General features: G+C 42.3%; 2 protein-coding genes across 5 annotated transcripts in view; one reads left to right on the top strand and one right to left on the bottom strand.

Annotated features, from left to right (window-relative positions):
* LOC126556339 (integumentary mucin C.1-like) overlaps nucleotides 1-12730 on the bottom strand; it is a 521191-nt gene that overhangs the window by 218552 nt on the left and 289909 nt on the right. The window lies entirely within an intron of this gene.
* The window catches only part of LOC126568766 (nephrin-like), an 80426-nt gene continuing 68343 nt past the window's right edge, over nucleotides 648-12730 (top strand). For both annotated transcript variants that reach the window (XM_050225375.1, XM_050225374.1), the window contains exons 1-2: nucleotides 648-725; nucleotides 7744-7802. In XM_050225375.1, coding sequence (XP_050081332.1) covers nucleotides 7754-7802 — 49 coding nt within the window. In that variant the 5' untranslated portion in view covers nucleotides 648-725; nucleotides 7744-7753. The remainder of the gene's footprint in view (nucleotides 726-7743; nucleotides 7803-12730) is intronic.

The following is a 12730-nucleotide window of genomic DNA, read 5'->3' as shown; positions in this document are numbered from 1 at the left end:
CGATGGATTGCTTAGTGAAGTGTAGTTGCAAGTGAGTGGAAATTCCCTAGCGACCGGGCGTAGGGAGGGAGAGAATTTTCACCCCCTAAAATAGCGCGGGTGACATCGTACCTGCGGCACAGGAACACAGCCCATCAATCCCCAAGTTAAGTGTGTGCGTATGCGTGTGTGTGTGTGTGTGTACGTGTTTCTGTATGAATCGTGAAGGTGTCCAATTTCATTATCCCAGCATCCCGGGAAGGAATTACACCGATGGCTACTGCTGCGTGTGGAGGATCGCTTATACGGCAGCATGAAATGTGGCGGTGCTGGTTGTGAAAGGAAAAACGGCGAAGAAAGTAGAAACAGTGCGCAAGTAAGGCAAAGCAGGCAACCGTGACACATGGGATGGTGCTGTGGTACAGTGTGAAATGATTTGCACGCAAAGGAAGGATGCCCGGCGGTAACAACGTCCGTGTGGTGTGCCGTTTATGCTGATTGTCGTTTTATTTGTCGTGGGCCAAAACTGTGCGTATCGATTCATCGGGAAGCTAGGGCATTCGGCCAAATATTAGTGGTGTGAGGTGTGTGTGTGAAGGTGTAGTGCGTGCGTGTGTCTGTGAGGGTGTGTTACGCGGGGTAACACTCCGATTGGCCAAGTGTATCGAGTGTTGATTTGTTCTATTAATCATCAGGATATAGTCAATATTGCTTCTTCCGGTTGTAAACATCGAATTTTTAGATAGGTGAGTGAATTGTATGGGTGTGAATGTGGTCATTGTGTTTGTGGTTTTATTTATCAAGGGGTGCAGAGTAGCAAAAAAAGCTCGTTGATTGATCAGGATTGTTGAAATTATTTCTGCAGAGTATTTGAACATTTAAGGTAGCAAAACTCTATTTATTTTCAAACGCTTTAAATACCTAGTTTATTCTAACGATTTACACTTGAAACTTATCAAACATCCATCCATCCATTTTCGGTTAGCCAATGGAGATATTGTTAAAAGAGCAAGTTTTGTTTGACAACTAACAATGTCTTATTGGGATACAAAACTTGAAGAGAAAAATATGTTTCTTGTGTGCTTTTGTTTATTTATTTAATTCCATCAAGCCCTACGGATTTGAAACAATCCAAGAGGACATTTTACTGGACCCCTTACAGCTACGATTAACCATAACATAACCTGCCCGGAACGCAATCGATTCTATTGCTTAAGCTGTCGACACTAGAGTTAAAATCGAAATTACTAAAATATTTGTTGAAAACCCTTTTAATATCTTTTAATATATTTTAGAATTATATAATAATTCTAAAAGAACCACTATCAGTTCTTGGGCCGCGTAGTAATGTATTGTTCGTAATAGCCGAATGAATTTACCTGAAGGAATAATTCTTTTGCGTGCATTTAAGTTAAAACTCGCAAGCAGAAAGATGGTGTCGACTTTTCCTTTTAAAATTTTGGCCAAAAACATTGAGCTGTTTCACGTGTAAATTCTAAAGAAGATAGTCCCAGCAGTAAGCATCTAGCGTAATACTCGGGCATCTCACCGCGCCATTGAAGTTTCTCTAGCCAGAGACGGTGGTAAGGACTCCATGTGACGCTGTTGAATTCTAGGATATTAGGCCTAACTAGTGCTACAAATATGGGCTTTAAACACATAGGGTCAGTAAAAATAATTTACTTGTTTAGTCAAAAATTCTAGCATTGTGTTTGCTCTGTTTAGAATGTTAAAGTAATGACCATGGAAGGTTAGCTTAAGATTAAGTAGGGCACCGAGATCGCGAACGGTGTGAGAATATAAAATTATTATCAATTGTTGAGAGCATCGAGAGAGCACCCCTATCGATATGAAAATGTTATAATTTATTTATTTATTTATTTACAATTGATTATGACCGTACAGTGCTGTATTGTCAACACTGCTTGTATTGAATAAATTTTATGAACTTATTTATAAGGCATTTCCTCCTTATTCTTTGCCTTATCCCGGGCATACTCGGTTGTGGATGGTTGTGGTGCTGATGATGATGTATTGGTGGATGATATGCGTTCTGAAGGTCCAGTATTATTGCTGTGGCTATTATAATTGATGGTGTTTGGTTGCATCCAAATCCAAATTGTGACTATTGTGGTGATGTGACCGTTCAATTTTTGACCTTTGTTGGTTTGGTCTCGACTGTAACAAACAAATAAATATTGTTAAGACAGCACAAACATTTATTTGTCTGCGTACCGTGTTCTCCAGTGCAGTCCAGCAATGACATTCCAAGCTCAATCTAGTCAACGTCCAATCAAAGGATGATCGGCAAGCTTTATCCCGCCGCAGCGAAAGCGAAATTATTTAATAAAAAGTACCATTTACTAGCGCAGGTCGAAGAAATTGAAACTAAAATCAGTATGATAAATTAAGCTGAAGAAATATTACGATGATGTGTAAGCTTGAAATATTTTATGACAGAGTATGACCAGAATTTGAAGAAGGATATTGGACTTAACGATTTCTTTTGCACTGCTTGACAATTTCGTTTGCGGTACTTTTTCAAAAGACATTGCATGTTGTAAAAAAAACAGAGATTTATTTATTATTGAGCTAAGTTTTGCTTTAGTTTTGCATTTTTAAAGATGTGAGATAGGTTGAGTTATAATTTGGATTTGATGTTGATTTATATGAGCTGATCGTGTCGTAATGTTAGTTCTCTTTATCATCAGGACTTTGCAAGATTCAAGGTTGAAACTAGATACTTTAAGCGTTGAGGAAGACATACCTTGCAGCTACTAATGACGGATGGAAGGCGTATTGGAGCTCGAGCGATATAAATATATTTTGACGAGCTCAGCGTCGGCTTTGATTAAACTGATTTTTTTTAAATTTTAATCATTGCTTATAATTACTTTTTTTAATCCAAAAAAATACCATCACAAAATAATTTTATTAATCCCAAAAATATGTCGACATTTTCAACCGAAAATTACCTTTGTTTGCCATTTGCTGTAATGCAAAGTTTGCCTTTTAATAGGATTTAAATTTGGAACATTTTACGCAGAATGAATGCATGATGAAACGAAGTAAGGTTAAATTAATGCGATTAAACCTGCCAGCAGATTGAGCTCTGGGTAATTTTCACTTGGAGCATGCTTTAAAGAAGTACAACTGCCGTCGAAGCTTTTTTGTTTACATTTGTTGCACTTTTCCTGCTATCGCTTCAGTATTCCAACAGTACAAACGTGCAAAAGCGTTTAATTACCTTAAATGTTGGCAGCTGCGAATTATTCCTATTATTACTGATGGATGGAAATTTTTATATTGCCAAGCCCCAGTTGATTAATTTCCTTTCCTGTACAGGAAAATTTTCCTATGTACCAAGAATCCACCCTCATTAGGTGAAAAAACTGCAAAAGCTTTTGTTAAAAAAATTCGCAGATTTGGGCCAAATATCCTTCAACCTTAATTACCACCAATCACGAGTTCATCAATTTTCCTACACGCCCCCATCCAGCCAGCCCTTTTATTTCGGGAATGGAAAGCACAAAAAAGGAAGAAAAAAAAAATCCGTACATAGAAACGGCGAAGATCGGATATCCGTCCTCCACCGGTCGGGCGCTTGATTGGGGAGGCATGCAAGTTGATTTTGTGCTTTACCGTTAACTCTCCTCGTTAGCGTATCGGTAGGCGTGTGCTTTCCCGGAAATGATTTATGGTAAGCAATGCTCACAATTTACACATCCATTGCGCGCGCCCGTCGGCCTTCAGCGAAGGATATTGTCAGCCAGAAGAGCCCCAGCGTCAGTGTGATGTGCGGGAATGTCTTCGCTGTTGGGAGTTTCTTTTCTTCTTGGGAGTTTTCCGTTGTTGTGTGTTGCTGTTGCAGGTCGAAAGATTTTCCCTCTGACGAAGCCGATAAAATTATACCTCACTGTGTTGGGTGGTGCGTCCTTGGGTGTTCGAATTTTCACCATTGCTTTCCTTGAAGACATTCTTGAGGCGAAAAAGCTTTCCACCCGTTGCAAGCTATCCCAGTGCAAACGAGCGAAAAAAAAGCGGAAGAGAAGTGAATAGATAATAGGAATGAATTTATCAAAAATAATTTTGACAATTCTTCAGTACTCCTGCCCCGCCGTGTGCGCTTCAGCAGGGATGAAATTGTACGACGAACCATCTGAGTGACGGCGCTTCTAAAAAGGGCTTAGGAACTTCCTTAACAACTTACGCTAGAGCAGCAACGGTTTCGCGGAACCGACCTCGCTAGTCGCTTCCATAAACATCAGGGCTGAGCGAAGTGTATGAAGAAAAAATGTAACAAATTAGATATAATTCTTATCAATCTAAAGCATCACTTAAACAAGCGCCCAGTCCCCGTGCCGGCTTTCGCTGCGTGCAGGCATTCGGCAATCAACCGTCGCTTTGTCCTCAGCATGACGGGTGGGTGTCCGACCCTCCTTGGACTAAATTTTTCTCCGTTTTCGTACAAAATGCTCGTCGAGGGGGCGATTTCGGTGTGCGTGTGTGTGCACTGCTTTTCTTTCCCAATAACGCAGCGCATGCCGTGACCGTACTTATCGCACGCTGGGTGGTATGAAGCGCGAAGGATGTGGCTGGAAAATGTGGTACAATTTTAGAATTGGGTAAAAGAACGCTTAGGTGTATTAAAAATAAGAAAAATCAACTTCGCCGCACAGCGCACGCACACGGTTGGTTAGAATTATGATGGTAAAGAACAGTTCTCTCCTGGCTTCTGGCTGGCTTGTTTGTATCGTACTGGGTGTTGCATGCTCGGTTTATCTCCTACCGAGCGCACGACTTCGTATTCTGTTTGCTGCACATGTTCCACCTATTAGTTAGAAACGGGGGCCTTGGGTGGTGGCTCTGTTCTAGTCTTAGCTAATTTTACGCCTGTCTTTTACTTTGCTCGGATAATATTATTCCATGCGAGACGCCATTTGTGCGAATTTCCATCATTGCGTGAAAAATGGAAGCTCGAAGCTACGGTTAAAGCGAGTCTTGCAACGGGAATTGACCAGTCGGTTTAAATTATGCTTGTTGCGTGCGTTAAGTAGATTGGACACATTCTGTGAACAATAATTTTCTTCTTAATAGCGGATTTTTCTACTGAATTTAAGTCGTGTTTGCTTTTGACAAACGAAATTCGAAATTTTTCTTAGGAAATGTAGCAAAATCTAGCCTGCCGTATGGCAAACATTGAACTTAAAGAATTTGTTGGATAAAAAAATGATAGGGAAATAAAAAATTAATTAAAAAAAGATGAACAAAAAATTATTAAAAACTACCTTTTAAAAAACATTTGCCTAAACTTCTTGCGATTTTTGGAACACGTCAAATAAATACAAAAATTTAAGATCAATGATGAAAAACACTTAAACATACTACAACAATTTGCAATATGTTATCGGGTATGCTTATCGAGTACTTCAAATGCATCGCAGTCTTTGTTTGCTGGTTCCTCGATATCTTGTACAGTCTAGTGCCGTCGTCGAACAATCCAATATCTCTTAATTTCTGGCGGAGGAATTAACGCCTTTACACCATCTTGTGTCAAATAGAAGAGGCCTCTATCCACGTGGAAGACCTGCAAAAACTCCAAGGTTTGGGTCGTCCGGAGCTATTCTCATGTCTCGACCATCTCACCAGAGTCCGTACATTACTTCTACGTACATCAAATTCAATCAGTGGCAAATTTAGCTTTAAAAACTCCAAAAAAATCCATTAAAATCTCATATGTACGTCATCATCGATGTCAGAAAATTCAAAATAATTGATTTTAATGACGTTTTAATGACATTCTTGAATATTAACTTGTAATTAGTAACTAATAAAGTCTTAAACACTGAAGCAAACTTAAAAATAGATTCCAAAAAATGCATATCTCGGAAAGAAATTGGCTATTTGCTAATTATTGCATCAATTGATGAAAGCCACTCAACGGTCAGTAGAGTTTGTTGGTTCACGCTAGCAATGATGAAGAATAGAATTCTTCTCATTCCAACCGAACACGAACCCGCAATCAGTATGCCGTGATTGCGGCCCATAAGCTATATTCAGCACAATCGAGTGCATCGAGTAGAACCCATTGAAAAGGAACGAAAATAGTTCTGATTGCCTTCTATTATTCATAACGCTTGGTTCGGCACGGTTTTTGAGGTGTGTATGTGCTTGTTTGCTCATTATCTTTCGATGCTTATGCAGTTGCATGCACCGTTGGCGGATTATGAACATACTCCGAGGTTCCAGGTTGCCACGAACGGTGTCATCGGTGTGACGCCGGTAGAAGGGCCGGTAGGTGTCTCAATTGAAAGCAACCATTGAAAGTGACCGGTCAACAGACTATGGCTTAATTGGGCAGGGCTGTTATAATAACCGTATCCGTCTGCCTGTTTCTACGGCACACACACACAAATATGTCTGTGTGCACACACACACACACGTACATTCATGTCACAGGACACTCTCGACGACCGATATCTATTGTCCGGCAGTGTGTAAGAAAACATGATGTCATACGGGGATCTGGATGTTGGAGCTTCCTCCACAGCAGAACACATCCGTCTTGGCACTCTAGCTCTGGCACTCTAACTGTTAAATCATGCTGATAAGGGTTGCTGCTGAATTAATTTTAATTATGTCTCCTTCGGCCATCGGATTGTTCTCGCTTGCTGTCTCGCTCGCAGTCTTCAGTGCTTTCACAGATAAAATTAGATTCAACAAACGCCGACGTTTGAAGATGAGGTAGCATCTGAGGACGTCGTAAGGACACATTTGAGAAGGCTGGAATCGCAATCCTGTGCCTGTGTGCTTCTTGCACAACACATTGCGACAATACCGGTGCCTTGAATTGTGTGACGTTCGTGCAAATAGGAATGATCCAGTATCGAAATGGCCTACTTCTGTCCGTGTCGCTGTGTGCGGTTGCGTATGGTGCGATGTGTCCTTCTCGCTTATGTTTGGTGACCTCCAAGCGTGCATTAAATTCCCAGTGCTTTGTGTGTCGATAGCTACCTCATCCCACGCGTTCCTTTGGGCAGCTTTCCCTTCACATCTTTCACACCTCCAGAGTCCGCGAAGGAAACCTCCGATCGAAGACATCCATTAGCTGAACTAGAGGAGAGAACATTGGGGGGGGGGGGCAACTCTGTCTCTGTGAATTTAGTGCGCGAATTAATAGCGCTAAACTATCGCTATCTTCGCACTTCATTGCTATCGCGATTAGCTGCGAGCTTCACAGCCAAATCATGCAGTGGCAAAGAAGTACCTCCAGTGTTTAAGCTTTCACCCCTTGCGGAACTTTGCGTCACCCTTACTCTACCCTCTCCCCATTCTATCGAGCAAGACGCGAGTAAATGTGATTGGTTTGGTGTGTTGATTGTGCCGTGGATCCGGGCGTGTACCGGTGGGTACCGAACACATGCAGCAGGATCAAAAGCATCCGGCGCTATCGCTTCGGGAGCGAGATTTTCGAATGGAAGCCCACCCGGCGGGCTCTGATTTCAATCGATTGTCGCTTGAAACGCTTTGATGTTGTGTGCGAGGTTTGTCGCAGGCGTGGGGCTGGAGTAAAAGATTACAGCGATGGTGGAATTGTTTTCCTGTTAAATTGAAACCCATCGCGCAAGGCGGGGCCAAATTCTTTTCCTGTGAGTGAACGTGAATCATTAATCTCGAGTGGGAGCTTGGGTAGAATTATTGTTTGTAGTACGTGCTTGCTGAAGTCTTCACTAACTCTATCGTCTCGCTTTCTTTCTCTTCCAGGAATACCAAAATGAATCTACAAACGCTGTTGATAAGACTTTTAACACCAATTCTAACAGGTAAGTAAAGCACAAGCTTCGGGGAAGTTTAAGCAGACCCTTTTGCCTTCATCCCGTTTGGGAGGTGTTCGCCGGACTTTAAGGGAGGTTGTTGTTGAGTTATTACGGGCTGGAAATTTGCCTAACGCTAACGCTCTACGCGAGTAGTAAAGTGATTCTGCAAACTTTTAGCATCCCTGAGACATTGCCTCGAGGCAATGTAGAAAAATGTCCATTACTGGCACAAATGGAAAATAGATTTTCATTACCATGCACATTGGCTTTTTAGTGCTGCTTTACTATTTCACCGCAAGACGAAACAGTTCCACTGCGGTGAATTGAAACACCGTCTTCACACAACTCCGGATAGCTTTTGTGACTTGTCTTTGAGTTTTCCATTTTACCACAGTTTGGAGACACACGTACCAACGACTTCTGTGTGTTTCTATTTACTTGTCCCAGGATGTTTGCAGTGTGCCGGGTGACGATGGCCGACCGGAGGACGCACTTCGGGAGGCGCAATAATTCTTGATTAAAATCAAATAAAACTATTTTATTAAATATCCTTTTTGTCTTCCCACTGTGAAAGCTTCCCTTTGATGTGTCGGCCGGCGAACGGCCTTTTGCTCTTTCATTTTGTACGTGCGCCGGTTGGCGCAGCTTTTTAAGTGCGAGCAAACTTCGTCGCCATTGTGTGCTACGGTGCAGTTGAATTTGACCCCCAAACCATTGTCTATTGCTTCCACCCGGTGGCTTTGTGTGGAAGGTCATGCATTTCGGATGCTAAGAGGTAGTTTGGTTTTTGTGGCCGAGCAGGTCGAGGTAGCATCAGAAGGGAGGTTAGTGGAAAATGGGCTGCAAACACTCGCTATGCCCGACACCATGACAGACGCCATGGCACCGGAGCATGATTGTCCTCGTGGTCTGCGTGTGTGTTGCAATGTTCTAGTTTTCTCACACCATTTCGAAACGATAAAAGGCGTCAGGGGCTGTAGGTCGTCGGGCAATGTTTAAGACGAAACACACAGTAGGAACGGGTTTTGAAGGGATTCTTCCGGGGGTTCTCTCTGTACGGCTGCACAAAAGGGCGAACTGCTAGAAAGTGCTGACGGTGCTGGTCGACCAAACCACACCGGAGCGAAAAGAATGAAATGCTGCCAGCAATGGAATGGATGGAGGAAGCGAAAGGAAGCGCTCGAAGATCGTTTTGCGAAAAGTCACATGGAGCGCGGGGGCTCCGTGAAGCGAACTTGCTCGAAAAGATGATGGTATCAGAGGTGGAATCTTGTCTCGAAATCTTTTATGCTAAGATTTTATTCAAGACTTCACTTCACCCACTGCTTCAGCCCCACGCACCCATCTCGCCATGTGTATAAAAGCATATCATATGGATGTGTATGCTTCTCTGAAGGCTACAGACTTCTTGGGAACGAATTTCTGGAACACTGGAGCACTAGGGAGTTGTGCTCTTCTACTGCATATTCCCCACGATGTGAACTTGCAAAAGAGTACATCCATAGTAAAACACACACGGCCACGGGAGGATTTCACGATCGAATATGTCCACACACACACACTAGCGTACTCGGCTATATCGATGAACGCACACGTGATGGCAGAAACGGCCTCGGCACTCAAGTACATGGTGACATAAATTTTCATCCTGCTCTTGAATTCAATTTCGACATTGTCTCCATCGCTCCCGAGCTCTGACGGAGGGTGGCCGGGTTGTGAACCTTATTGCCATCCGTCTCCTGCACTTCCACGGGCGAGTGTTTTACTGTGGCGCGCTCCAGGGGAGTTTCGCGTCACTAGAAGTCTTGATCTTACCGTTAAAAAAAAGGAACGAGGAGTAAAAAGAAAACCATACGAAGGATGTGTCCCCGGGAAAATATCGATGTGTTGCGTAGAAATGTTTCCCACTGTATGGGAGATATCGCCGGGACAAAGGCACACCGAACGGAAAATTATGCTACCATTGGCAACAAATCGTTTCAGATTTGTGTACACACGGGTTTTCTTGCAGGCTCTGGTGCGTTTACTTACGCGCATAATGAGCTCGGTATTGGTACTACTGGCCGGGAGGGATGGTCTGAATGGCGTCTTGTAATAGAATTATGGCTTCCTTGCTTTTACCGGGAAGCTGCTGCTATAAAATGCCGATTGATTTAGCGAGAGAAAGAGAGAGAAAGAGAGTTTCTCCTTCACTACACTTCGCCTCCGAAAATCCTTTGATGCAACACGAACGCCCGTAAGTTTGTAATAGGAACCTTTTAAGTGCGTTCGTCGCTTATTAGCTTCAGGGGAAAACGTTCATTGGCGGCTTTTTCAGAATTTCAAGCTTTGTTTTATAGCAAAGAGAGTGTTTTTGTTTCATTTTCCTTTTTACTACACCGCTATGGACGCACTGACGGGTTTAATTCGTGCAGCAAAAAAGGAAGCTCGGTTTTTATTTGTTTGCAAAACCGATTCACACAAAACCGTACGAAATGATGTATATTTTCCATGCTTTAAAAATGGTTCCAATCCTTTCGGGAACGACGCTTTTAAAGTGTCGTTTTGATTTCTTTTTCCCTTTTCCGCTGACTTACGCGCTACGGGTTCCGGAAGTGTATCATAAACGATTGCGAAAAGCTTTTCCGATTCATCCGAAAACCTGATGAATAATTCACACCATCAGTGCGCGATGGGTGCTGCCATTGAAGCTTGGCATGATGCTTCAAGCAGCTCATCGTCACCGTAAAATCGGATGGCTTTGGCCCGTCGGTAGCATAATGTATGTGTGGGTGTGTGTGTGTGTGTGTGCGTTTGTGAGTGGCAGTTGGCAGAACAACATTTTCCCAGGCTTCCGTTCTTTTTCCCCGGGTTTTCCTGGAATCGGACGCGCAAAATGTTGAAGCAAATGTTCGAACGGAGAGAGAGAGGGCGCGCTCGTGGTGATGTATGAAACCGTGCTGCAGCTTTATTCTCTGCACTGGTTTTTCGGGCAAAGGTTTAGGCTGTAAGGCGACGCTATCCTCCACTGACCGTGATAATGATCTGAAATTTATTTTCTCCTTCGCAACACAAAAAAAAGCCAACCCGCCCATCGTACATCCTGTGGCCCGAAATGGGGACCAGCCGAGGACTGAAAATCCTTCCATTCTTTCTTGTATGTTGTGGATGGTTATGCTATTCGTAGGCTCTTGGCTGTGGACAGGATAAGAAGAATAGATCACAAAACGACCAAAGTAAGAAAGGGGCAAACAAAAAAAGAAAGGTTGTGAAAGAAGATTTTCCAACCATTATTTTTGTGTTTTTTTTTTTGGCGCTGGCGTTTGTTTCTCGATTGTGTGCGCTCTGTATCGATATGGGGTTTATGAGGTTTTGCCCGGCAAGAAAAGCCGATGAGTTGAGTGTCTCGATTCGGGTGAAAAATGATGTCCGCACATGGCGGTTCACATGTTTTGAAAATGCTAAGGCAGGGGGGGGGAGGGGAAAACACATTCGGAAAGGAATTTGTTGATGGCATATCTTTGCTGATGAAGAAATTGTTGAATCGCTCTCGGTGCGATGGTCTGCTTTATTTATTTGAATTATTTGCTAAAAAATAGCAAAAGAGAGTTATAAAAACAAAAAATTGCGAAGAAATAACAACAACATTATGTAAGTTTGTGCACTATGCTTCTGGAAAAAAAATTTTTTTATTAAACTTATTTGAATCTAGTTAGACAACAAAAATTTTAGAGCAAATTTTATTCAAGTATAACGAAAAGCTTCTGAAGAAGACATTCTGAACAGAACCTAATTTGACGTTAAATGAATTTAAAACTTACAATGAATTCAAAGAAACAGAGAGTGATCTCTGGATAATGGCTCATTATTACCAAACATTCAAACTTATTCCTCAATGCCACAAGCTTCTCTGCATTTCACAAGCAATCCAAATAATTCAAAAACTTCAAAAACTGAAAATAAACTGGAATCGATTGAAAAGATCTCGCATTATGTGCTGGACTTTTTTCAGTTGAGTTCAGAAACGTTTTCCAGCTATTTCATAGAGAAAACTTTCTTTTTATAATTTTTACGGCTTCTTTTTCATTTAAAACTGATGATTTTTTTTTGGGTACAAAAATGAGTTCTAATATTCAAAACATTTCCTCAAAGCTTTTAATCGATTAGCAATTTATTTGCACTTGAATAACTTTATCTTATCCGTTAACCTAAATTAGACGGCTCGTCGGAAGTTTAGCTTTTTCGCCGAGTTTTGCCTCCAAAAATCCTCAAAACTTCAAATCGGCCACATCAAATAACCATCACCAAAGGCCACGCGGTTCGGTTGTTCGGTCTTTCACGATCTAATTTCCATAATCATGGTCGTTCTGATTTCGGTTGGCGTCGGCGCGTGTGCGTGTTTATTTAGTGTCAAATGCCAAAACCCCCAGTACACGGTCACGAGACATGTGAATAGAACGGAATACACTTACGCTCACGGTAGAGCATATTGGTCCTGATGGATGAATGTTGCGGTGTTCATGATGAAGAGAAAATAGCTACAACAGCCAAAAAAAGACGCTCCGTGGGTCGTGTGGAAACGCATCATTTGGTAGAAAAAAAAAATAACCGAAAGGGCTGGTAAGAACGAGCGACGACAAACAACATCAAACTAGCAATCCGGGGGTCGTTCGGTGCTGGGGATCATCTTGTGCATTTGCATATTGATGATAATTTCAATTTGCCATTCCATTGCCGACCAGTAGCAGGTTCGACAAGCGCCCAGCATGTCATGGTTTTGGTCTGGTAGCCAACACCGAATCGTCTCTTAAGAAAACTTTCCACTAACGGGAAATCTGTTTCGCTTATCATTTGCAAATGGTGCGCTCATTTAACTGCTTAGCCGCTTTGTTCGGTTTCGTTTACAGTTTGACCTTTTTTTTTGGAGGTATTTCTTTCACCCGGGCTAATCTTCG

The sequence above is a fragment of the Anopheles maculipalpis genome, chromosome 2RL, assembly GCF_943734695.1.
Source record: "Anopheles maculipalpis chromosome 2RL, idAnoMacuDA_375_x, whole genome shotgun sequence".
Classification (NCBI taxonomy): domain Eukaryota; kingdom Metazoa; phylum Arthropoda; class Insecta; order Diptera; family Culicidae; genus Anopheles; species Anopheles maculipalpis.
The sequence above is the reverse complement of the archived record's forward strand: the minus strand, read 5'-3'. Positions and strand labels throughout refer to the sequence as shown.